Below are 23,924 nucleotides of genomic sequence, written 5' to 3'. Positions count from 1 at the left end.
TGCTCTCTAGCCTGGTCCCAGATCTGTTTGTGCCATCATACCACTCACGCCCAAAATTTTAAAAATATATATAAAATTGAACACGAAACATCTTAATTTTTTTTAAATAGTCGTTTATTGATAAATCATCCATAAACCTCACATGGAATTACAAAGTGGGTTATAATGTGTCAATTGACAGTTTACATAATTGCATTCACAGCAAGGTCATCGCCTAGTTCTCAGACAATAGGATAGCCTATCTTCAGGTATTTGACCATTCATTATGAAAATAGGACATCTGCAACTACCCTCTAAATTACATTGAGAGTTAAATATCTAACTTTGTTTAGGTTATAGCCAATCAGATTGCAAAAGTATAAACATGTGATGTTAAGTTTTTAAACTGTAGTAAGCTACGGATCCTGTCATATCGCTGAACCACTCAGTAACAATTTTTGAAGGATGTCATTTTCTGAAGTTACACGGCACCAACTGGGAATATGGTCTTTCTAGCAAACCAATGTCACAGCACGTGACGATAAATAACTAGTTTCATAGTAACAGCCTGCCACTTACATTTGCAAAATGAAAAGAAAAGTCATGAGAATTGACCATATTTAGGTATGTGTACAACTGACCTTAGTTGATTTACTAGCCAGAATCTTCAAAGCTAGCCTGGGTTCCAGTCTGTTTGTGCTATCATGCAAATTCCATGGTCACCCATTGTCATACCAAAATTTGTCATGACAAGGACGGCATTATAGCAAAAACAGATCTGGGACCAGGCTACATCACAGTCCAGTTAAAATGTATTATGGTCATAGGAAATGAATGTTCAGGGTTTTGAATAACAACCAATGAGGAAAGAGAAAAAAATATATATATTATCCACTACCACATCATGAATACAACAACCATATTCCAAAATAAAGACATTCAAAACATAAGTCCAAGATAGTTTCCAATCCCCATATAAAAACAGAAATATTCACCAGGCAAAATCATACACCTTCAAAAAATGCTCTTGTTGACTCACACGAAAGACCAGGAAACACTTCTTCTAAAGTCTCATCCAGAAAGAAGAAAAACAAAGAATCACTGCTTGATCATTACATTTAGTATCTGCAACTAAGTGCTCAGCATACAATCTTAATGTAAAAATATACAGTATATATAATTACAAGGATATGTTCATGGAAACACATAACGGTAGCACAGTAGACAAGCTTGAGTTGGTCCTCCCCTCTGGTGTTACCACTGCCCAGCTTGAATAAAACAGTTCTAGCATATCAACATGATTCTAACTTAGCTAAAGATCTAAAACTGCTTGTAGTAAGTCACTGGCAGATTACAATAAACACATTCTAAATGAGCAATGGAATTGCAATTATGTTCTAGAATATTTACACCATGACAACTACTTCTGTATTATGAATGAAAGATCGAAATCCAAGCTGGAAAGCAGGCACAGAAAGGCATAGCAACATAAACAGTCTACAATACAATCTCTAATGAATACAGTACATCTGGAAACACCCTGAAAACCATTAATCATACGCAATCATATTCATGAGAACAAGGAATGAGTCTCTTAAGTCCACCCAGTCATCCATTGAGGGGCGAGCTTGTTAAGGCAGTATCTAAAATCAGTGTTTTCTAGCCCTGGTCCACCAACAGTACAGTTTAATTGTCAAGGGCTACAAACACACCTCGTTCAACTCATTGATGGGCTTGACGATTAGTTGAATCAAGTGTGCTTGTAAAGGGTTTCAATAGTGTTTACTGTTGGGGGTACTGGAGGACCAGGTTTGGAAAACACTGATCTAGAGCAGGAGTGTCAAACTCAATCCACTGAGGGTTTTAGTAGTGCTAGGGGAAACCCTCAGCAAGACCATAACACTTCCAAACGTGTGAGACGTCAACTAGAACACACTGACAAGACAAGGTTATTATAAACAGCTGGAAAATGGCCACCACATGACAACTACGGTATTAGCGCAGGGCTCTCCAACCCTGTTCCTGGAGAGCTACCCTCCTGCAGGTTTTTGCTCCAACCCCAGTTGTAACGAACCGGATTCAGCTGATCAACCAGCTAATTATTAGAATCAGGTGAGCTAGGTAAGGGTTGGAATGAACTTACAGGACTGTAGCTCTCCGGGAACAGGGTTGGAGAACACTGGTATAATGACCACTACAACCAAACAATGAATGAACATTGAAAGATTTCACACCTCTCAGATCAAATACTATGTGCAACTTCTTAGATGTTCACCCAAAGTGCAAAAATAAGATGGTAAGACAAGCACAAAACCCTTAATTATAAATAGAATCATAAATACTATACATGATTATGTTCATAGTAGGAAGACATTCTCCCCCCCCCACGTCATTCTTCTCTAGGATAACTAGCTAGTTTAGTTGTATAGCGCTTTTTAAAATGAGTTTAGTAAGGCTTATCATGTTCAATAGGACAACCAAAACATGTTATCTTTCTGAACAATGTACCCCAGTCATTCTAGTGCCTGTGAAAATACCAACCGTTTCTCTGTGGATTCCTATAGTTTAAAATGCATAATTGCATTTTAAAATTACAGTAAACAGAAACATTAAACCAAAGAAACTATTCATTAATGTATAACATGAATATTCGCTTGTTTTTAAGTTGCCTTCGTGGAAAATGAAGAATTCTCCTGCAATTCACTGAAGTTATGACGTGTTTTCAGAGAACTCTAATAACCCTGTGTGCCTTAAGTTGGTTAAACAGTCACCACGGTTGGCCGACTACGCCAACCACCAACCCTCTCCAACACCAGACAACAAAATAAAGGAAACACCATGATCTAAGGAATGTGGAATAGGATGATGGCCTGGAAAGTGAAGGAGGTGAGAGAGTCTGATAGGAGACTACAGTTCAGCTCAACAGGTTTGCTGCCTGATAAACAGGAGTTCAGGGTTAGAATAGAAGCCCCAATAGAAACTATAAGGCTACCTCCCAAATGGCACCCCATTAAAGTGCACTATATAGGGAATAGGGTGCCATTTGGGATGCCCGCCCCTAGGACGACAGCGTAGAGAGCAGTTATGTGCAGAGTCCGAGCCTCGAGCAGCCGGGAGGAAGAAGAGGAAGAAGAGTTGAATGAAGAGGTATAGGAGTCTGCTGAGCCGAGCTGCTTTCCACATACACACAGGTTCAGTCCATCTTCTCTTTCTGCACCAGTTTGGGGGCGTCCACAAAGTCACGGCCGTTGAAGACGATGACAGCAGCGGTGACGGAGGCAGCAGCGCCCCAGAACAACACATAGGCCAGGGTCTCAGTCCATGTGTCACCTGGGAAAGAGGGGGACGTGAGAACAACCAATAAAGTACACAAAAGATATACAGAAAGAAACAGCGATGTTTGTGACCAGAGATGAACACATTTGATGGATATAGACATAACCAGAACAAGCTAGCATGCCCTAGTGTCCTGAGGTTAGTAGAGCTAAAGTTGAAAGGCTAAAATTGACTTGTCAGATGAACAGTGGTTTTCTTACCAGCCATGAGGAGACAGATGATACACATGGAGAACGCGACCACCATGATGATGGGCAGCTGCAAGCAAAGATAACATACAGAACTCCATATTAGAATGGGAGGAGAGGACCAGAGATGTAGTCGTGTAAAGTGAATGACAAAACATGACTGATCAGTCTGGACATCCCAAAAAAGGCATCTCCTGACTCCTATGATGATACCGGTCTCCATCTCTCAGCAGTAATGGGGATGCAACTGACCGTGAGGAACTTCCAGTCCTTCTGGATACGGAGTGGAGTGGGGCCGTCCGTTTCATCAACAGCGTAGTTTCCAAGAAACAAATCAATGGAATCCTGGAGACAAGAAACACATGTACCCGTTGAGCAACAAACGAGCTGACAACAAAAATTAAACACAGAAACGAAGAAAGCAATATTGGTCTATGGAAAGACTTCTCAACTATACAGTAGATATCTGATATAATCATTTATTACTGACTACCTTAACGTTGTAGTAGTTCACTAAATTATTTCATGTCCTTTTTCTAGACCTTAAAAACCAGACGTACTTGTCTGAAACCGTCAGAGAAGTTATTCTTGTAGTAACGGATGGCAGAGTTCACGCCGTCCATCACCAGACCCATCTGGGTCCTCTTCCCTGTCCTGATGAAGGACAGGAAACAACAATAACAGACACCGTCAACACAAACTCTCCACAACAAGGACGAGTGACACACATCACAAATAACCTGAAAGACAGAGAGTCTGCCATTTTGTCCACATAGCAATACTAATTGAATGGCATCAATCTGGTGTCTGAGAAATAACAAACCATCAACACACTACATCTGATGGCCAAAAGGCACATTATCTACTTGTACACACCAACCAGTTAGTACCTAGAAAGTCCACATATAAATTAAAGCACAAGGGACCTCAAATTGAAGCCGCGCAAGGAAACAGTTGACCTTCAACAGTCGCAAGCATAGTGTCTGAAGACATGTAGGTCAGCAGCACACGGAGGTTCAATACCTTGTGAAGTCAGTCTTCAGGGCTCCCGTACCGGCGTACTGCTTGGCGCATGCGTTGGCATTGTCAGCCCAAGCTAGCGCAGAGAAACAAAAATAAATAACACGGACATACATTATTAGTGAGCAGAGAAATACCCAAAATGCAGGACAAGAGAATGATTTTTCGGGACAGTGTAGCCTGCACGAATACAAAGTGTTGACAGCACCCCCATCCCCCTGTAAATGACGTCATCATTTCTCAAAGTTTGCACCGACAGAGTAGTCCATTAAATATCATTACAGAATACACATAAAAATGCATCCTCCATTTGCAACGTCTGCCTATGCCCACACACACACTGTATCAAGAAAAGTGGACATTTAACAACCTTAAACACCAAGTTGGGTATAACTCGTAACGAGCTAATTGATGCGCGTGTAGCCTACTCTTATTGCCTAGCGCAAAATGTGGCGATGCAGAAACGAGACCACGTGGAGCTGGGAATATTTGGCCAAGGTTTCTCCGGTAATAGAAAACAGTTAGGGAGGCTTTTAAAAAACAACAGTGAAGTAGCAGAAAATCTGTTAAATGAGAAACTAATGAACATGGAGAACATAAGTTTGAGGAAATTACCGGATATATGAAGCTCTTCCTCAGAAGCACACTTTTTGTAGTTATTAGGGACATTATTGTTTGGTTGCAGGACAAATGGACAAAATGCAGGACTGTCCCACACAATTCGGGACATGTGGTCACCTGAGAATAGTGCGAGGGACCACACGGATCAACTTCATATTTTATTTGTTTAACTCGGCAAGTCAGTTAAGAACAAATTCTTATTTACAATGACGGCCTAGGAACAGTTGGTTAACGAACGACAGATTTTTACATTGTCAGCTCAGGTATTTGATCTTGCAACCTTTCGTTTACTAACCAACGCTCTAACCACTAGGCTACCTGCCGCCTCATGACACTCAAAAGCTGCATATACACACACACTAGACTATACTTAGCCCAGGGCTGATTTTAACTAAGGGTTAGGAGAAGTCCTGGGCTAAGAGAATGCAGTGTGAAAAGGCCTAAAGCAGCTGCCATTCATAGGTTGTAGAGGCCCACTTACCATTCTTGTAGATCTTCTCAAAATCGGCCTGTTCCTCAATCCGCTGGGCCACATGCAGGACACCCATCCTCTGTGGACAACCACCAAACAAGCATACATAAGTCCATTTAGAAGGTGATAGGTTTGGGAACTGGGGACAGGCCTCAGTCATTCAGCTTGTTCTCTAAAATAAACTGGCAATGATACTGTGGGAAACAGTAGCCACTGGTTGTCTTTGTTCAACCCTTTGCCTCTCATCTTTAACTCGCTCATCTAACGGTCAGCAGGATCACGCCCCAGTGTGTGAAACAAAGGGGGTTTCAAGTAATAACGAGTGCAACCCTCCTAGCTCCTACCTGTAGCTGGGACTGTATGGAACAGCGGGCCGGCTCGGGAGGACTTCCTACCTGTAGCTGGGACTGTATGGAACAGCGGGCTCGGGAGGACTTCCTACCTGTAGCTGGGACTGTATGGAATGGCAGGCCGGCTCGGGGGGACTTCCTACCTGTAGCTGGGACTGTATGGAATGGCGGGCTCGGGAGGACTTCCTACCTGTAGCTGGGACTGTATGGAATGGCGGGCCGGCTCGGGGGGACTTCCTACCTGTAGCTGGGACTGTATGGAACAGCGGGCCGGCTCGGGGGGACTTCCTACCTGTAGCTGGGACTGTATGGAACAGCAGGCCGGCTCGGGGGGACTTCCTACCTGTAGCTGGGACTGTATGGAATGGCAGGCCGGCTCGGGGGGACTTCCTACCTGTAGCTGGGACTGTATGGAATGGCGGGCTCGGGAGGACTTCCTACCTGTAGCTGGGACTGTATGGAATGGCGGGCCGGCTCGGGGGGACTTCCTACCTGTAGCTGGGACTGTATGGAACAGCAGGCCGGCTCGGGGGGACTTCCTACCTGTAGCTGGGACTGTATGGAATGGCAGGCCGGCTCGGGGGGACTTCCTACCTGTAGCTGGGACTGTATGGAATGGCGGGCTCGGGAGGACTTCCTACCTGTAGCTGGGACTGTATGGAATGGCGGGCCGGCTCGGGGGGGACTTCCTACCTGTAGCTGGGACTGTATGGAATGGCGGGCCGGCTCGGGGGGACTTCCTACCTGTAGCTAGGACTGTATGGAATGGCGGGCCGGCTCGGGGGGACTTCCTACCTGTAGCTGGGACTGTATGGAATGGCGGGCCGGCTCGGGGGGACTTCCTATCTGTAGCTGGGACTGTATGGAATGGCGGGCCGGCTCGGGGGGACTTCCTACCTGTAGCTAGGACTGTATGGAATGGCGGGCCAGCTCGGGGGGACTTCCTACCTGAAGCTGGGACTGTATGGAACGGCGAGCCAGCATGCTCTGGATGACATTGGTACGGTCCAGACAGTCCATGCAGTTACTGCGGAACGTCCCCTTCTGCTGGGACAACACCTTCCCCGCCGTGTCGACCATGAAGTAGCTGCAGACAGACAACAGATGAGTCAGGAGACAAGGCTAGGAGAACACAAATCCACGGAGCCAGTCACAGCACTGTAAAGTTGGAACAACACCTACCGCTCCCTCTGCAGGGAGACAACAGAGGGGCTACAGGAGTCCCAAATGGCACCCTATGCCCTATATATTGCACCATCTACTTGAGCCCCAATGGAAGGGAATAGGCTGCCACTTGGGATGCAGCCTGGGAAAACTAATATGCCCAGATGAATTTCAGAAGTAACTGACTAATGTAATCACTGGCATTGTTCCCTGAAGACAGACCAGAGATAAAGGGCAGAGGAGAAGACAATTAGCCTCGTCTGTGTTCATATGCCTATCGTCTTGCTAAAGAACATTAACCCGAGTCAGAGTATAGTTGTGGGTGTAGACTAGCAGCTTATTGTCAATATAGGAGAGTAATACCTGTATTCATCTTGCGTCTCAGCCACATTGTCCACCAGGATATTCAGACGATCCCATCTCATACCACTGCACTCCTTGTGGAAGTCAAATGCTACGTACCTGCAGTCATAAGAAACAACGAGTGGATGTGTTAGATCCATCCATCCAATGAACCCATTCACCTAAAAAATGATGTATAAAAAAATCATAGAAATGATAAGACGATGGGTGACAGGGTGTTCAGGAGTGCGGTGTTTGGGTCTCACTTGATCATGCTGTTCTCCATGCCAGACACCATCTTGGCAAAGGCTTGCTCCAGTGGTTTCTCTGAACCCTTCTGGTTGATCTGGAGGAAGGAGGGAAAAAAAACACCATCTTTCTCTGAACAAAAATGGTAAAAAAAAAAAAAAACATTAAAAAAAGCAACATGTTAATTGTTTGTCCTATGTTTCATGAGCTGAAATATTAGATCCCAGAAATGTTCCATACGCACAAAAAGCTTATTTCTCTCAAATGTTACCAAAATGCTTTATACATCCCTGTCAGTGAGCATTTCTTCTTTGCCAAGATAATCCATCCACCTGACAGGTGTGGCATATCAAGAAGCGGATTAAACAGCATGATCATTACACAGGTGCACCTTGTGCTGGGGACAATAAAAGGCTACTAAAATGTACAGTTGTGTCACAACACCACAGATATCTCAAGTTTTGAGGGAGTGTGCAATCGGCATGCTGACTGCAGGAATGTCCACCAGAGCTGTTGCCAAATAATTGAATTTCTCTACCATAAGCCGTCTCAATGTTGTTGTAGAGAATTTGGCATTATGTCCAACCAGCCTGACAACCGCCTGCCAGCTCAGGACCTCCACATCCAGATTCTTCACCTGAGGGATCGTCTGAGACGAGCCACCCCGGACGGACAGCTGATGAAACTGGATTTGCACAACTAAAGTATTTCTGCTCAAACTGTCAGAAACCGTCTCAGGGAAGCTCATCGGTCTGCTCATCAACCTCACCGGGGTCTTAATCTGACTGGAGTTCGGTGTTGTAACCGACTTCAGCAGGCAAATGCTCATCTTTGATGTCCACTGGCACGCTGGAGAAGGGTGCTCTTCAAGGATGAATTCTGGTTTCAACTGTACCGGACAGATGGCAGACAGCTTGTATGGCGTCGTGTGGACGAACGGTTTGCTGATGTCAACGTTGTGAACAGAGTGCCCCATGGTGGCAGTGGGGTTATTGTATGAGCAGGCATAAGTTAAACGAACACAATTGCATTTTATCGATGGCTATTTAAATGCACAGAGATACCATGACGAGAGCCTGAGGCCCATTGTCGTGATATTCATCTGCCGTCATCACCTCATGTTTCAGCATGATGGTGCATGGCCCCATGTCGCAAGGATCTGTACACAATTCCTGGAAGCTGAAAATGTCCCAGTTCTTCCATGGCCTGCGTACTCAGACATCTCACCCATTGAGCATGTTTGGGATGCTCTGGATTGACAGCGTGTTCCAGTTCCCTCCGATATCCAGCAACTTCACACCGCCATTGAAGAGTGGGACAACATTCCACAGGCAATACTCAACAGCCTGATCAACTCTATATGAAGGAGATGTGCTGTGCTGCATGAGGCAAATGGTGCTCACACCAGATACTGACTGGTTTCAGAACCACGTTCGTACTTTAAATGTGTGGTTTCTGTGCATATCTGTATTCCTAGTCATGTGAAATCCATAGATTAGGGCCTAATGAATTTATTTCAATTGACCGAATTCCTCATATGAACTGTAACTCAGTAAAATCTTTGCAATTGTTGCATGTTGGGTTTATATTTTTGTTTAGTGTATATCAATCTTTCTAATGCTTCTCTCACAATGTTTTGACAGGGATTTGTTTTAGCCATCGTGAGGCTTAAAAAATAAAATATATATATACATTTTTTAAAAAGAGGGTCCTACCAGGTTCAGAATGGTTTGCTTTCCATAGATGAGGACCTGGGAGTCAAAATGCCTCTGGAAACCATCCATCTAGGAAGACAGTTGGGGGAGAATTAGTTAATTGAGGATTTGGTCGACAAGAGATCCACAGAGTGGGTTTACCTAACCTTTGACCTTTGACCTGTTATACTGACAAGACAAATAGTGCAATAGATAAGAGGGGAAAGCTGCCAGAACATATGAAAGCCCTTACGTGATTGGTGTTCTTGCTGATCAGTGGTTTGGGCTTGTATTTCAGGTTGGGTCTCTGAGACCAGAAGAAGGGCATGGAGCCTCGTGTCTGTGGACGGAAAACATATTAAAAAATAAACTCCTATTTCTCTGTATTGGTTCAGAATAGGGTTGTGGAGCTCTTTCAATTTTGCCAGCCAGTTACTGTCATGCAAAAGACTGCCGGTCTCACGGTAATTAACATAAACATGTTGAGCATCTCCAGGCCTCCGTGCATATAAGGCCTCCGTGCATATAAGGCCTCCGTGCATATAAGGCCTCCGTGCATATAAGGCCTCCGTGCATATAAGGCCTCCGTGCATATAAGCTGAATGAATACAAGCAGCTGATGCACACCTTTGGAAAATATACATACATTTTTTTTTAAAGTCTAATAGATCAATTTAATATACACCATCAAAATAAATCCATTATTTACTTTAGTCTGGTCTAAAGAAGCATTATATGAAAAAAAAAACATGTATTTACTTAAAACAGAACATGAATTGGTCTGCTGTATGTTATATGGCTGTAGGCTTGTTCATTTAGCAGACTAGATACTGTATGTTATATGGCTGTAGGCTTGTTCATTTAGCAGACTAGATACTGTATGTTATATGGCTGTAGGCTTGTTCATTTAGCAGACTAGATACTGTATGTTATATGGCTATAGGCTTGTTCATTTATCATTAAATGATACTGTATGTTATATGGCTGAACTTATCTGAATAAAATATCATGGCTATTTTTCCCCCATTCCGGGACCAGTACACAAAGTGGCTACGATGAGCGTAAAAGTGATAATTTGAAACAGGTCCTGTAAATAATAAACCTTCACGTCTTACAAAGCAAAACATATATGGGCTGCATGATGCTGTTGAAGATTTTAAAGCTTGTGATCTGTTCTTTGCCTCAGGCTGCACGGATTATCATATTTTTACCCACCAGCCTATTCTCTATTTTTTAATTTTACCCCTTTTTCGTGGTATCCAATTGTTTTAGTAGCTACTATCTTGTCTCGTCGCTACAACTCCCGTACGGGCTCGGGAGAGACGAAGGTTGAAAGTCATGCGTCCTCCGATACACAACCCAACCAAGCCGCACTGCTTCTTTACACAGCGCGCATCCAACCCGGAAGCCAGCCGCACCAATGTGTCGGAGGAAACACTGTGCACCTGGCAACCTTGGTTAGCGCGCACTGCGCCCGGCCCGCCACGGGAGTCACTGGTGCGCGATGAGACAAGGACATCCCTACCTGCCAAACCCTCCCTAACCCGGGCGACGCTAGGCCAATTGTGCGTCGCCCCACGGACCTCCCGGTCGCGGCCGGTTATGATAGAGCCTGGGCGCGAACCCAGTCTCTGATGGCACAGCTGGCGCTGCAGTACAGCGCCCTTAACCACTGCGCCACCCGGGAGGCCCTCCCATCAGACTATTCTCACTTTAATCTAGTCTTTACTAATACATACAACCAGTTGCTTTAGAATGGCCCGTTATTAAGTGGGCAGCAACAGGAACAGGAGATGAAATACATGTTATCTGAATACACTCCAATAGCCGAATGGAGGCAGCACGTTTTCCCGCGTATCTGTTTACCATGACACCGGGTAGGCTACTTCGGTTTTATAGCGGAGCTGTACGGAATATGAGCAGCTGAGAAATACATCTAAGAACACTTAGTTCACTCTGTGTAAACCACTGTTTGAGGTGCATGCTCTCGCTGCGTGACAGGTGATATTCAGTGTGCCATGATCTCTCCAACCATGTTCCTGCAGCTACCCAGTGCTTACATTTTGGGAAACCAAGTGAAATCTGTTTTCGGGAACATTGATACTAACATGCTGTTTTCACAACAAAACATATATTTCATTAAACTGTTGATAGCCCCACTGCATACTGCAGAAATGAATAAAGGAGAGAGGAGGAGATGGGAACACATGGTGAGATATTCTATATAGCTAAAAGGTAATGGGTCACCCAATTAATTATTAAAATGTTTTTAAAAAATCCCTATAAGTAGGCTTTTCAAAATAAAAGACAAATTCACTATAATTGTAGGCTTACTGTAAGCCGCCCTGCACAATCAATGAACCAACAGTGTCGCCTAGGGCTATACGTTCTCTCCCAGACTATTCGTAAACCGCCATCCACCACCTCTTCCCCTGCTACTGCCGGCGCTGCCACTAACACTACAATCGCTGCAAGCACCACAACTACTCACCTGTACGAATGAAGCCCTTCCTCCATTGTACAGGACTATTTGCTCAGTCTCCACAAAGTTAGCAGCGTGGCCCTCAGAATCGATACCTGAGGGCGGAAAAAAAACAAATAATGAGAGAATGATTATTACCTATTCAACATGCCAGTAGTGCTGCTCAGTACCATGGTTCCATCCCAATTGGCACCCTATTCCCTATGTAAGTGCACTACTTTTGACCAGAGCCCAATGGACCCTGGTCAAAAGTAGTGCGCTACATAGGGAACAAGGTGCCAATCGGGACGTGACCTGTGTCTTACCTCTGACGTAGTACCTGACCCCAGCCCTGAAGCAGCTCCTCCTGGAGATGAGGATCCATTCAAAGATCTTCCCGTTGACACGGCACGGTTTCATCACGATGACTGGATCAGGGTCAAGGACCTCACAGAATACACTGCTACATCATCAGGCCAAATTGTACCAAGATCACATCCAAAATGGCACCCTATTCCCTATATAGTGCACCACTACTGATCAGGGCAAAAGAAGTGCCCTATATAGGGAATAGGGTGCCATTTGGAACTTATCCCAAGTGGAGGACGCCACTGTACTTGGTACGCCAAGTGGAGGACGCCACTGTACTGGGTACGCCAAGTGGAGGATGCTATTGTACTTGGTACGCTAAGTGGAGGATGCTATTGTACTGGGTACGCTAAGTGGAGGATGCTATTGTACTGGGTACGCTAAGTGGAGGATGCTATTCTACTGGGTACGCTAAGTGGAGGATGCTATTGTACTGGGTACGCTAAGTGGAGGATGCTATTGTACTTGGTACGCTAAGTGGAGGATGCTATTGTACTTGGTACGCTAAGTGGAAGACGCCATTATTTGTGACCTTGCAATGGATTTCTAAAGTGCCCTGATGGGAATGATTTAAGTTGAAATTGGTTCTTGAAAACACTCAGAGACCCATTCAAAGTTATGTTCGGATGTGGTTCCACTGATTATTACTACAAGAAAGATCAGTGTGAGCAAAGCAAGACCGTGGAAAAGATACAGCCATGGACAACAGGGATCGCAAACTTGTGGAGCTGAAAAGGGGAACAAAGATAATATTGTTTTTAAACTTTGTCACTAGATGCATTAGAACGAAGAATAAAACACTGGTCATCTATAGTGCGTTATTGTTAAAACAGACCATTTCAGAGGGGTAAGGTTGATGTTATCTTGGTCATATTCTAATACTATTACCTATGGTACATCAGAATAAGAAAACAACCGAATGAAGACTGGACATGTGTAATGTATTATAATGCAAACAGGTGGAGGTGTTGTGATGTCCTCTTCATATCACTCACCTCCGGCTGGGCAAGGAACTCTCTCAGGAGGCTTCCATTCCACACAAACCTCTGATCTGCCTAGAAACAGGAGAACCAATCAGTCAGTCAGAGTCAATCAATTCCTTACATCTGTCCAATCTGCAGTAAATTATTTCTGCGACGTGTAATGGAAAAGGCAGATGTAGGAAACCTTTTCTAAAGAGCGTACAACATCTGTTTGGCGGGTGGATTTAAACATTTTGTCGAGCTTTCCTTATGACGACAAATGATGGAAACTGTCGCCCCCAAAAAAAATATATAATTATGATTTCCATTTAATTTTTAAGGTACGCAGGGCACGTGATTTCTCCGTAACTACAAAACTCCACATCTAATTCTAAATGCCTACTGCTCACTAAAATCTATTTCTTCAACTATATAAAACGTTTTAATTTTTTAAAATTGTTTTTATTGACTTTCAATTATGCCCGAGTTGCTTCGCTTTTCTGATTGGCTGACAAGTTTCACCATCCAATTATTACAGATATTCAAGTTCGCCATGGCGATACGTTGGCACAAGAGAATTGTTAGAATATGGCAAAAATGAGTTAATTATTGCATTCTATACATAGTGGCTTTCGCAGACTATTACCCTGAGACATGAAACATGTGGGATGGCTTTCTCCAATGTATTAGTGCACAATTCTCCTAAGAGCTTCAACCACTACTTTGATTAGACAAGGGCAAGGTGAAGCTACCAGCCTATTGCTTATAACTAACCTATTCTTTCAAATCTAGATGAAGTGCTTATTTTAGGAGCATACGAGTTGTTTTTTTGGGGGGGGCCACGGCCAGAGTTCTCCTACTGCGTACAAAGCTAGTCAACCACAAAGGCTGAGGTCAGAGTGTATTTTCAAAAGATGTTTGTCTAAAATAGATATTTCACAGGATGTGGTCTGTCATCTATCTGTGGTATTGTCCCATTAGAGGATATCCATGGCTCATCCATATTGGAGGAGTGTCACTGCCAGATTAACTGTGGTGTTTGGGCTCCTGCCATGCATGTACACCACACTAGTCACCTTGCCCTCATGTGTACACAGATTGACTTTTTCAACCCCCCCCCTCAGTCTCAGCTGAGGCATTACTCTCATGTGCAGAGTGTACATGATTTTCCCTTTCTTCTCCAATGAAACGGTGTTCAACTGGTTTGTTGGTGAGTAGAACGTGTGCCCCTAGTTTAGACATGGAACAGGAGTCACTATCTATCCCCCTCCGTCCCCATACCGTACCCCGTCCGCCCCCATACCGTACCCCGTCCGCCCCCATACCGTACCCCGTCCGTACCCCCATACCGTACCCCGTCCGTACCCCCATACCGTACCCCGTCCGTACCCCCATACCGTACCCCGTCCGTACCCCCCGTACCGTACCCCAGTCCGTACCCCGTACCGTACCCCCGTCCGTACCCCCATACCGTACCCCCTTCCGTACCCATACTGTCACCCTATGGACAATGTTTCAAAGTAAGGCACTAAATATAGTGAAGACTGCAGCCTCTAGCTGTGTTCTATTAGTTTGTCCTGTGATTTATAAAACTTTTTTTTTGCATATAAAATAGATGAGACAATTTCCTGCTAGGATGCATTTCCATTTAACTACCTTGTGTCGAGTAAAAACAGCTGGACTCAATGTCACACACACAAAAAAAATGTTTTGTGTCTGCCCTCTGATAGAGGTAGATCGTTTGCCATATTGCTAATATCCAATCTTTCCAGGTCTACAAAAGAGCCTAGAAGGTTATGTAAGGTCTCCCCTCCTCTCCTACCCTCTCCAGCAGGCTCATCTCCTGGAAGTCGTGGCTGACGTCAGCCAGTCTCTGGAGGGTGTGGGTCAGGTCATAGTCAGTGCAGAAGTAGAATCCATCTGTAGTCAGCACGTTGTTAATCATGGACAGGAATGTCTTGTTGTCTTGCGTCTGGAGAGAGAGAGAGGGGGGAGAAAATAGATTAGCTGGCTGGGCACAACTCATGACAGTGCAGTTTGTAGGAGTTGTATGTGTGAAGTGTGAGAAGAGAGGCTGTTAAGCCAGGGATGTTTTCATATATGAAATTAAACAGCATGCTTTAGAAACATGGAAATAAAATCTTACTTGGTGACCAATAAACAAATTAAAAACATTTGAATCAGATTGACAATATTAGCAGTATCACAGCCTCAATTGACTCCAGTGGGTTAAAAAATAATAATAATATATATATATATTTTTTAAGGTGGCCTTATTGCATGGATGATGACGACATCATTGACATATTACAATAGCCCTCCGTTTATAGATTTCCATCTAAACCTTGTCCACTTCACCTCCCTCACAGGGCTTTACTGCACGTGGAGGTTAGGATGCATAACCGCTAATGATCTCTGCATCCCAAATGACAGCAGCCTATTCCCTATATGGTGCAGGTGTCTTACTTCAGCTACCGAGCAACCCCAGGCATTAAGGCCCCTCCCTCCACATGTCTAATAGGATCTGTATTCTGAATGCTAAGCCAGTTAGCCCAGAGAGAGAAGACGGACATGAATGACTCTACGACTACAAGGATTTCTCCCCAGGTGTCTTTACTCGATCCCTCACATCCCATCTGCTTGCGTCCTTCTCAACAGTATTGGAGAAGAGGTCCAAGGTTCCTCCTCAGGTCTTCTCCAATGTGTTCTGAAGAGGCGGCAAGGAGAGAGGATGCAAGGAAATACAAATGAGAATCGTCCTATACCTCCTCACCCACTACAAGGCTGCTACCCTGCATTATATGTCAGCACTTTATATCCTGTTTTCGCCAGTGAGTGCAGTCTGTCTCCTCTCCCCGCGCCCCGGCTGCTCTGGTCAAATGTAGGGCACTGCATAGGGAATAGGGTGGCATTTGGAATCATACATGTTTCTTAACACCTCCAAACTAATCTCCAGCCCCAGTTTCTACTACGGCACTCATGGAAATATGAAAAGTATTAAAACGCTTGAAGCATTTTAGGTCCAAACTTAACTTTCACTGACCTTTCTAATAAGATATAGGTATTTCTTTACATGTCAAGTAAACAGTGTGACAACCATGTACTAGTAGTATGTGGACACAACCGTTGCTGAAAGGTGTATAAAAATAAAACAAACATTGGCAGTAGACTGGGCCCGTATTGAAGAGCTCAGTGAATTTCAACGTGGCACCATCATAGGATGCCACCTTTCCAACAAGTCAGTTCGTCAAATGTCTGCCCTGCTAGAGCTGCCCCCGGTCAACTGTAAGTGCTGTTATTGTGAAGTGGATACGTATAGGAGCAACAACGGCTCAGCCACAAAGTGGTAGGCCACACAAGCTCACAGAACAGGACCGCCGAGTGCTGAAGCGCGTAAGAAACGTATATCCTCTGTCGCAACACTCACGACCGAGTTCCAAACCGCCTCTGGAAGCAACATCAGCACAATAACTGTTCTTCTGAAGCTTCATTAAAATTGGTTTCCAAGGACGAGCAGCCGGATACAAGCCTAAAATCACCAACTGTAAAGTTTGGTGGATGAGGAATAATGGTTCGGGCCCCTTAGTTCCAGTGAAGGGAAATCTACAGCATACAAGGACATTCTAGATGATTCTGGACTTTCAACTTTGTGGCAACAGTTTGGTGAAGGCCCATTCCTGTTTCAGTATGACAATGCCCCCGTGCACAAAGCGAGGTCCATACAGAAATGGCTACAGAGCGGTATGGAAGAACTTGACTGGCATGCACAGAGCCCTGACCTCAACCCCATCGAACACCTTTGGTATGAATTGGAACGCCGACTGCTAGCCAGGCCTAATCGCACAACATCAGTGCCCGACCTCACTAATGCTCTTGTGGCTGAATGGAAGCAAGTCCCTGCATCAATGTTCCAACATCTAGTGGAACGCCTTCCCAGAAGAGTGGAGGCTGTTGTAGCAGCAAAGTGGGGGGGACCAACACAATATTAATGTCCATGATTTTGGAATGAGCTGTTCGACGAGGAGGTGTCCACATACATGTAGTGCATGTCAAATCTGTGTAGTTTACGTGTAACAACAAAAGAAAAGTGTAAATAAAAAAATAAAAAAAGTATATTTATGTCCTCTGAAGAGTTGTGGTGTATGGGCCAAAAACAAAATGTGTAAATAGATATATATATATATATTTTTTTAAACAGTGACAACTTCCATTTTCCATAATAAAGGCAATAGAGTGTAAACTTAGTCAGCCGTTAGCCAGCGTTGTTCTGACTGTGCTGGGTCTATAAACTCCCCGGTGTCAGTTGCAGTGACTTAAGTTCTGTCCCAAACGGCACCCTAGTCCCTTTGATGGCACTCTAGTGCACTACAAAAGTAGTATAGGGAAAAGGATACCATTTGGGATGTAACCTTACAGTCTCAAGCCAAGGCTGCTCTTTCAATTAGCACTACAGGAATAGCCAGCCTTGATGAATAATGTACATGGCCTGAGTCACTGAAATGACATACTAACTTTGTCATTGTGTGATTCCAACAGTAGGGAATAAAGGCAAAGGAGCTTGTTGTTGAAACAGGAGGTCCCCTCTGGTTCAAAAGCTACTGTCGCTAGGTCCCCTCTAGTTCAAAAGCTACTGTCTGTTAGCCATCCTAACGCTACTGTAGCTAGGTCCCCTCTAGTTCAAAAGCTACTGTCTGTTAGCCGTCCTAACACTTCTGTAGCTAGGTCCCCTCTAGTTCAAAAGCTACTGTCTGTTAGCCGTCCTAACGCTATTGTAGCTAGGTCCCCTCTAGTTCAAAAGCTACTGTCTGTTAGCCATCCTAACGCTACTGTAGCTAGGTCCCCTCTAGTTCAAAAGCTACTGTAGCCAGGTCCCCTCTAGTTCAAAAGCTACTGTCTGTTAGCCGTCCTAACGCTACTGTAGCTAGGTCTCCTCTAGTTCAAAAGCTACTGTCTGTTAGCCGTCCTAACGCTACTGTAGCTAGGTCCCCTCTAGTTCAAAAGCTACTGTAGCCAGGTCCCCTCTAGTTCAAAAGCTACTGTAGCTAGGTCCCCTCTAGTTCAAAAGCTACTGTCGCTAGGTCCCCTCTAGTTCAAAAGCTACTGTCGCCAGGTCCCCTCTAGTTCAAAAGCTACTGTCTGTTAGCCGTCCTAACGCTACTGTCGCTAGGTCCCCTCTAGTTCAAAAGCTACTGTCTAAAATTAAACTAATTTAAATAACAAAAAAATAATATCCCCAAAAATGTGCCAGAGCGTGTTTGTCACCTGGTTCTCAGTGAGGTGAAGCACAGTCTTTTTGTAGGAAATGACATCAAAATCCACTGCCTTCCACACAGCGTGACCCAAGAGGCTGCCCACATTCCTCTTCTTGGTGATGACAATCAGGTACATCCCTGTGAGAGGGAAAACCCAGGGGTTAACATGGCAGCCTGCTCAGCCCCATATCTAAACAGTAGCAGTGTTACAGGGGTACATCTTGTGGGACAAGATGGATGTACAAATGATCTCGCCGTTCTTCCAAAGTGTGCACTTGGTTCACTTCCAACTCATTTGAAAGTAAATTACTGCTCTAAGGAATATGGTGGAAACACCTGCTAGTGGCTAGGCCACGCCTCCACCAATCCAATGTTTTTAGATTAGTGGCAAGTAGTGAACGAGTACACACTTCAGAATGAAGGAGATATTGTTGGGGCGCACCAAGTGGTAGTCCTACATATTGTGTGACAACATATACAGGACCAGCCCAGTGTTGTCAGGCTGTGGACCTACCTGCCACCAGGCGGACAGTTCCCATGATGCCACAGATGGGCCTGGTGTTGGCTGATGGCGGAACATCCTTTTTCCCTAAAGAAACAAGACTAAAATCAGTTTTTCACCTTTAATCATTTAGTTTTCGAGATGGTAAAACCTTTCAGTATAAAACAACTTAAACCAGATATACCGTAACATACGTAGAAAAGATAATACATCTTGAAATATAATCTTTGAGAACAAATCACCAAAATAAAAAAAAAGACAGACTGGGAGAATCAACATTTCCCAAAAAGGTAATGGAATTGATTTTGAAATAAATGTTTGAGTCACTCAGATAGCATAAGAACACAGCGTAAGCCACGGACACATGCGTAGAACTGCAGAAAACTAGCTTTAAAAACAGCTAAATGTCTCTGTGGCCCAGAGGACGGTCTATAAAACGTTGGTCAGAAACAGCACCATTGGCCACTATTCATAACTGCCTCATTTCAGGAACTCCACTGGATACCTAGAAAAACCCTCTCGGCAATGAGGCAAGGCACTCGTACAGAGCCATTAAAGGGTCAAGGCATGGTTAGAACCATGAGCAGGGGTCCACTATTTACATAGCAACTCAGAGCATCTTCATGTCCATATCAACTGACAGGAATTCTAATGGTATTGACCCTGAACTCTGTTGACTCACGCCAGTCAATGGCAACATAGTTCTGTTTTGTGTTGACAATCTTCCCCTTGAAGCCATCAGCGTCGTATTCACTAGAATCCAAACGGAAGCCGAAACTGGGAGGAACCAAACTGATTTCATCCAATAAGAAAAGCTTATTTTTGTTTTCTGTTGCAAAGCATTTTGCTACTACAGTGGGCACTGCGTCTTACCAGTCAGGGTCATCTCATTGGACACCCTGTCGATGGCCAGAACTGCATCCACCCCGTCATCACAGGCCTCAATGTAGAACTTCTCTGGGCTGGTGTGCCTGTGGGAAGGGAGGGGTTAATAATGAGGTTCAAGTATGTTGCGGACTGGGCTGAAGTACCGAGGGAATACTACACCCCGGAGAAGGTTTACAGAGAACATCCAGTGACACGTTGGGTCAAGAGAGCATGGCATGTAATGATGTGAGCTTAACATCACAACAGATCTGCACCGTCAGATCATTTAAACAGGTTCGCTCAAGAGGACTGAGCATTGCAACTGTCTGTCTGCATTAAGGCAACTCTCTTCTACACCGCTGCCTGTCCGTGAGGATTGTAGTGCATGAATCTCCTCAATGATTAGGCTTAAAATGGTGCATTCAGCAAGAGACTGAAAGAAAGATTGCAACACTTGTTTTAGCCGAGGCCTTGTACGACACAAAGCCACGTAAGCCAAGCCTACAACAGCTCATCCACGCCTGTGCAAACAAAGAACATACCGTGTAACAAAGGTGTTTCTCTCTCTCTCTGGCTATGATTGATTTCCTATAGCAGCATAAACAGGCTGAACTTAGCCTGCTTGCAGGTTTTCTAAGAGCTTGAAAATCAAGCACCAGAAAAATGTGACCTCATTTCTGGGCAACAATAAAGTCTGTAGAATGGAGTGCCATCATGCACTACCCTGAGCTATAAGTGAGGACTGAGGAGAAGTGGCTGCCAGACAAAAGCCTTATTGTTAGGGGTTTTTCAACACATTCTCATGCCACAGGAAAGCCTGGGACAACCAGATATACTGCTGGCATAACAACCACTCCATATTTCAATTAGCTGCTCTCATGACTTAACATGAAAAAGTAGGCTAGAACCTGTTCATGGCCATTGTATGGGCAGATACCTTTCTCAACGAGCTAACGGTACCAACTCTGATACAGCATCAATACTTCATGAGCACCATTGTTGTGGTAATACATGTACTACTGACTTGGCCCATTTACTTGTCGTTTTGAGCCACTCCGTCAGCTATTCAGCACCCCACCCCAATGTTGCCCAATATGTCCTGCAAACTGTCACACCCACTACAAAGACGTCACATAAAAATAAAAAAAAATTGTTATGCAAAACTTGGATTGATATACGATTGGTCTGATTGCCCACCCTGTAGGCTACTCCATGTATTGTATATCATATAGCTGAAAGGCCAGATCTCTGGTCAGTGTTATCCCCTGCTGCTTATCCATATGACTTGTCTACTAGCAAACAATGAGACAATTATGTTACTATTATTTATATTTTTTTGCAACTACACAAGCTAATAAGCTGACCTGAAATGACAGGCAACTGCTTATACAACATTAATGGGATTTTTCCATTAATCTAGACAAATAGATAGTTAGCTTGTTAACTAGGTATTTAAGCGAGTTCTAGACTGGATTGCAATTGATTGTTAGCTTAGCTAGCATACAGCAGGCAATCAAGCTAACTAGCTGATGTCAACCCGAATTTTGAAATTCATGACAAGATATTGACACATGTCCACTGTACGTCTCTTCGGGTGAAACCGTGAACCTGATATTGAGTATACTTGATCGGTGTCGTTTAACTACATTTAAAAGTGAAGCACAATACTTACAAATTGAACCTCTCGTAGGCAGTCGGCATCTTAACTTCTTGTATCAATCTGACCTTAATAATCTTCTTCGATGGTGGTGTTTTACGGCGGACAACACCGGAAATGGTATATTGCCGCCCACTACTGGTTGCGGGAAATGATTAAAAAACGTAATTATTTTTTAAAAAACTCAGTGCACTGAGGTATTAGAGAGGAAGAGGAAGAGAGAAACCCAACTCCGAGGTAAATCAGTCTCCCTCCAGCGGGTGGCGGTTTTTCGTTGTTAAGCCCTCCAAGCATAAGAGTTTTTGTATGCCGGTCAATGAGTGCCGAATTTGGTAAACAAAAAAAATGGCTTATTTGCTACTTGAGGTTAATTTGATCGAATATAAGTTTCGTAAGGCTTAAGTTGGTACGATGTAAGTAGGACACGTGACATCCCGGAAAATTTGAGGAAAAAAAACAGTTCATATCAAAGTTGTCTCGAGATATTTATGCATATTCATGACATGAGGCTAGTTGAATACAGGCGATTGACGTCAATAACCCTCATCGAATATTCAGAAAAGGATTACAATAATGCAGTGGCGACCCGTCATTCGGGGCAGGGCCTGTTTTGAGACCCACATTTTTGTTCAAAAAATAAAATGGAGGCTTTCCTGTTTTGCATGTCATTTTGGCATTAATAGGTGTCACATATCAGTTTGAAAACAATGTAAAAAATATATATATATATATCATTGAGTTAATAAAGCCACATACAAACATGGTCTCTTTTTTTGTTTTCTTGAGTAAGGCAGCTCCAAAATGCAGGTGTTTCAGCCTAGCTCAATGAAACCTGTGCCGGTGGAAAAATATTTTGATGTGGGGCGCCGTCCTCAAACAATCGCATGGCATGCTTTCGCTGTAATAGCTACTGTATATCGGACAGTGCAGTTAGATTAACAAGAATTTAAGTTTTCAACCGATATAAGACACTTGTATGTACCTAAATGTTTAATATCCATCATTTTTATGATTATTTATTTGAATTGCATGACCTCCACCGGAAGTTGTCCCTCTAGTTGGACGCCTATCCCAGAGAGTTTTAAGACAATTCTTATTCACAATTGACGGCCTAGGAACAGTGGGTTAACTGCCTTGTTCAGGGGCAGAACGACAGATTTATACCTTGGGGATTCGAGCCTTTCGGTTACTGGCCCAACACTCTAAACATTAGGCTACCTGCCGCCTCTTTCTAGAGCTACTATCTGAAGATCACTGATGACATCATGATTCCATTTTTTGTTTTTTTTTGTTCCCAGTTGTCTTGAAAGCACCATCAATCCAGAGAATTACAGACTTTGATGACACGGTGAACTAAAAATGTCTTGTATGCTGCTAAATAAATGATGTCACGGAGATATGTATACTGTAGCTAAGAAAGTAATACTAAGTGTATGTTGTGTAGTAAGCTGTTAGTAGCCCATGTGCCTCACCTAATAATTTGGTCTATTTTCACCTCTTAATTTTGCCTATTCTCCTGACAAGCTGTTTTTGAGAAATGTAATCATCGAAAATTGTAAGAGCTTTCATTGTCTGCTTATACCCCCTCTTTATTTATCCTACGGTTCTGACTTGATGTACAGGGAGAATACTGTAAGATCGACCCATGTTCTGAAAATGCTGTACATTTAAAAAATGCTGAACAAATAGTTATATTGACTACGTCCGTCCTATCCTCGCTCATTCATGTCAAAATTACGGATGACCTCTTATCCGCTTGTCGTCCCCTTATGCCATAGTTTTTACATCTCAATTGTCAGTAGAAACCAACCACATTTGTTTAAGCAAGTCAGCCATATTTATACATTTTTTTGTTTAACCGTTATTTAACTAGGCAAGTCAGTTAAGAACAAATCCTTATTTTACAATGACGGCCTATCCCCGGCCAAACCCTAACCCAGACGACGCTGGGCCAATTGTACGCCGCCCTATGGGACTCCCAATCATGGCCAGTTGTGATACAGCCTGGAATCGAACCAGGGTCTGTAGTGACACCTCTAGCACTGAAATGCAGTGCCTTAGACCGCTGGTACTGTGGTTGGGACTCTGCTGTTGTGACAGCTTTATGTAGGCCCTAACCGTTTGTGGGCACCATTTGTCACCGTTATAGTGCAATGAATGATATCACCACTGCAATAACGTATCCACCAATCCAAAGAATAGATGGAAGCTAGTGCCGCTTTGTGGACAAAGACTTCCATTGACTTCCATTGGATGCAGTCTATCACAGTGCCATCCGTTTTGTCATCAAAGCCCCATATACTACCCACCACTGCGACCTGTACGCTCTCGTTGGTTGGCCCTCGCTTCATACTCGTCACCAAACCCACTGGCTCCAGGTCATCGACAAGTCTCTGCTAGGTAAAGCTCCGCCTTATTTCAGCTCACTGGTCACCATAG

At 43.9% G+C, this 23,924-nt stretch overlaps 1 protein-coding gene across 1 annotated transcript; it reads right to left on the bottom strand.

Moving 5' to 3' along the window:
• Positions 1-92: 92 nt before the first annotated feature.
• Positions 93-21,607, bottom strand: LOC115117022 (phosphatidylinositol-3-phosphatase SAC1-A-like). Its single transcript, XM_029645470.2, has 20 exons — positions 21,501-21,607; positions 19,835-19,932; positions 18,974-19,048; positions 18,470-18,597; positions 15,030-15,179; positions 13,241-13,300; positions 12,940-12,973; positions 12,203-12,304; positions 11,907-11,992; positions 9,669-9,755; positions 9,437-9,505; positions 7,739-7,818; positions 7,494-7,592; positions 6,915-7,053; positions 5,626-5,695; positions 4,527-4,599; positions 4,064-4,157; positions 3,756-3,848; positions 3,516-3,573; positions 93-3,309 (listed from the first exon to the last, which is right to left on the bottom strand). Exons 1-20 carry the CDS (start codon positions 21,527-21,529, stop codon positions 3,173-3,175), a joined length of 1,761 nt encoding a protein of 586 aa, XP_029501330.1. The 5' UTR covers positions 21,530-21,607; the 3' UTR covers positions 93-3,172.
• Between the last annotated feature and the right edge of the window lie 2,317 nt (positions 21,608-23,924).

Source organism: Oncorhynchus nerka, linkage group LG7, assembly GCF_034236695.1.
Source record: "Oncorhynchus nerka isolate Pitt River linkage group LG7, Oner_Uvic_2.0, whole genome shotgun sequence".
In the NCBI taxonomy this organism is placed as follows: Eukaryota; Metazoa; Chordata; class Actinopteri; order Salmoniformes; family Salmonidae; genus Oncorhynchus; species Oncorhynchus nerka.
The sequence above is the reverse complement of the archived record's forward strand: the minus strand, read 5'-3'. Positions and strand labels throughout refer to the sequence as shown.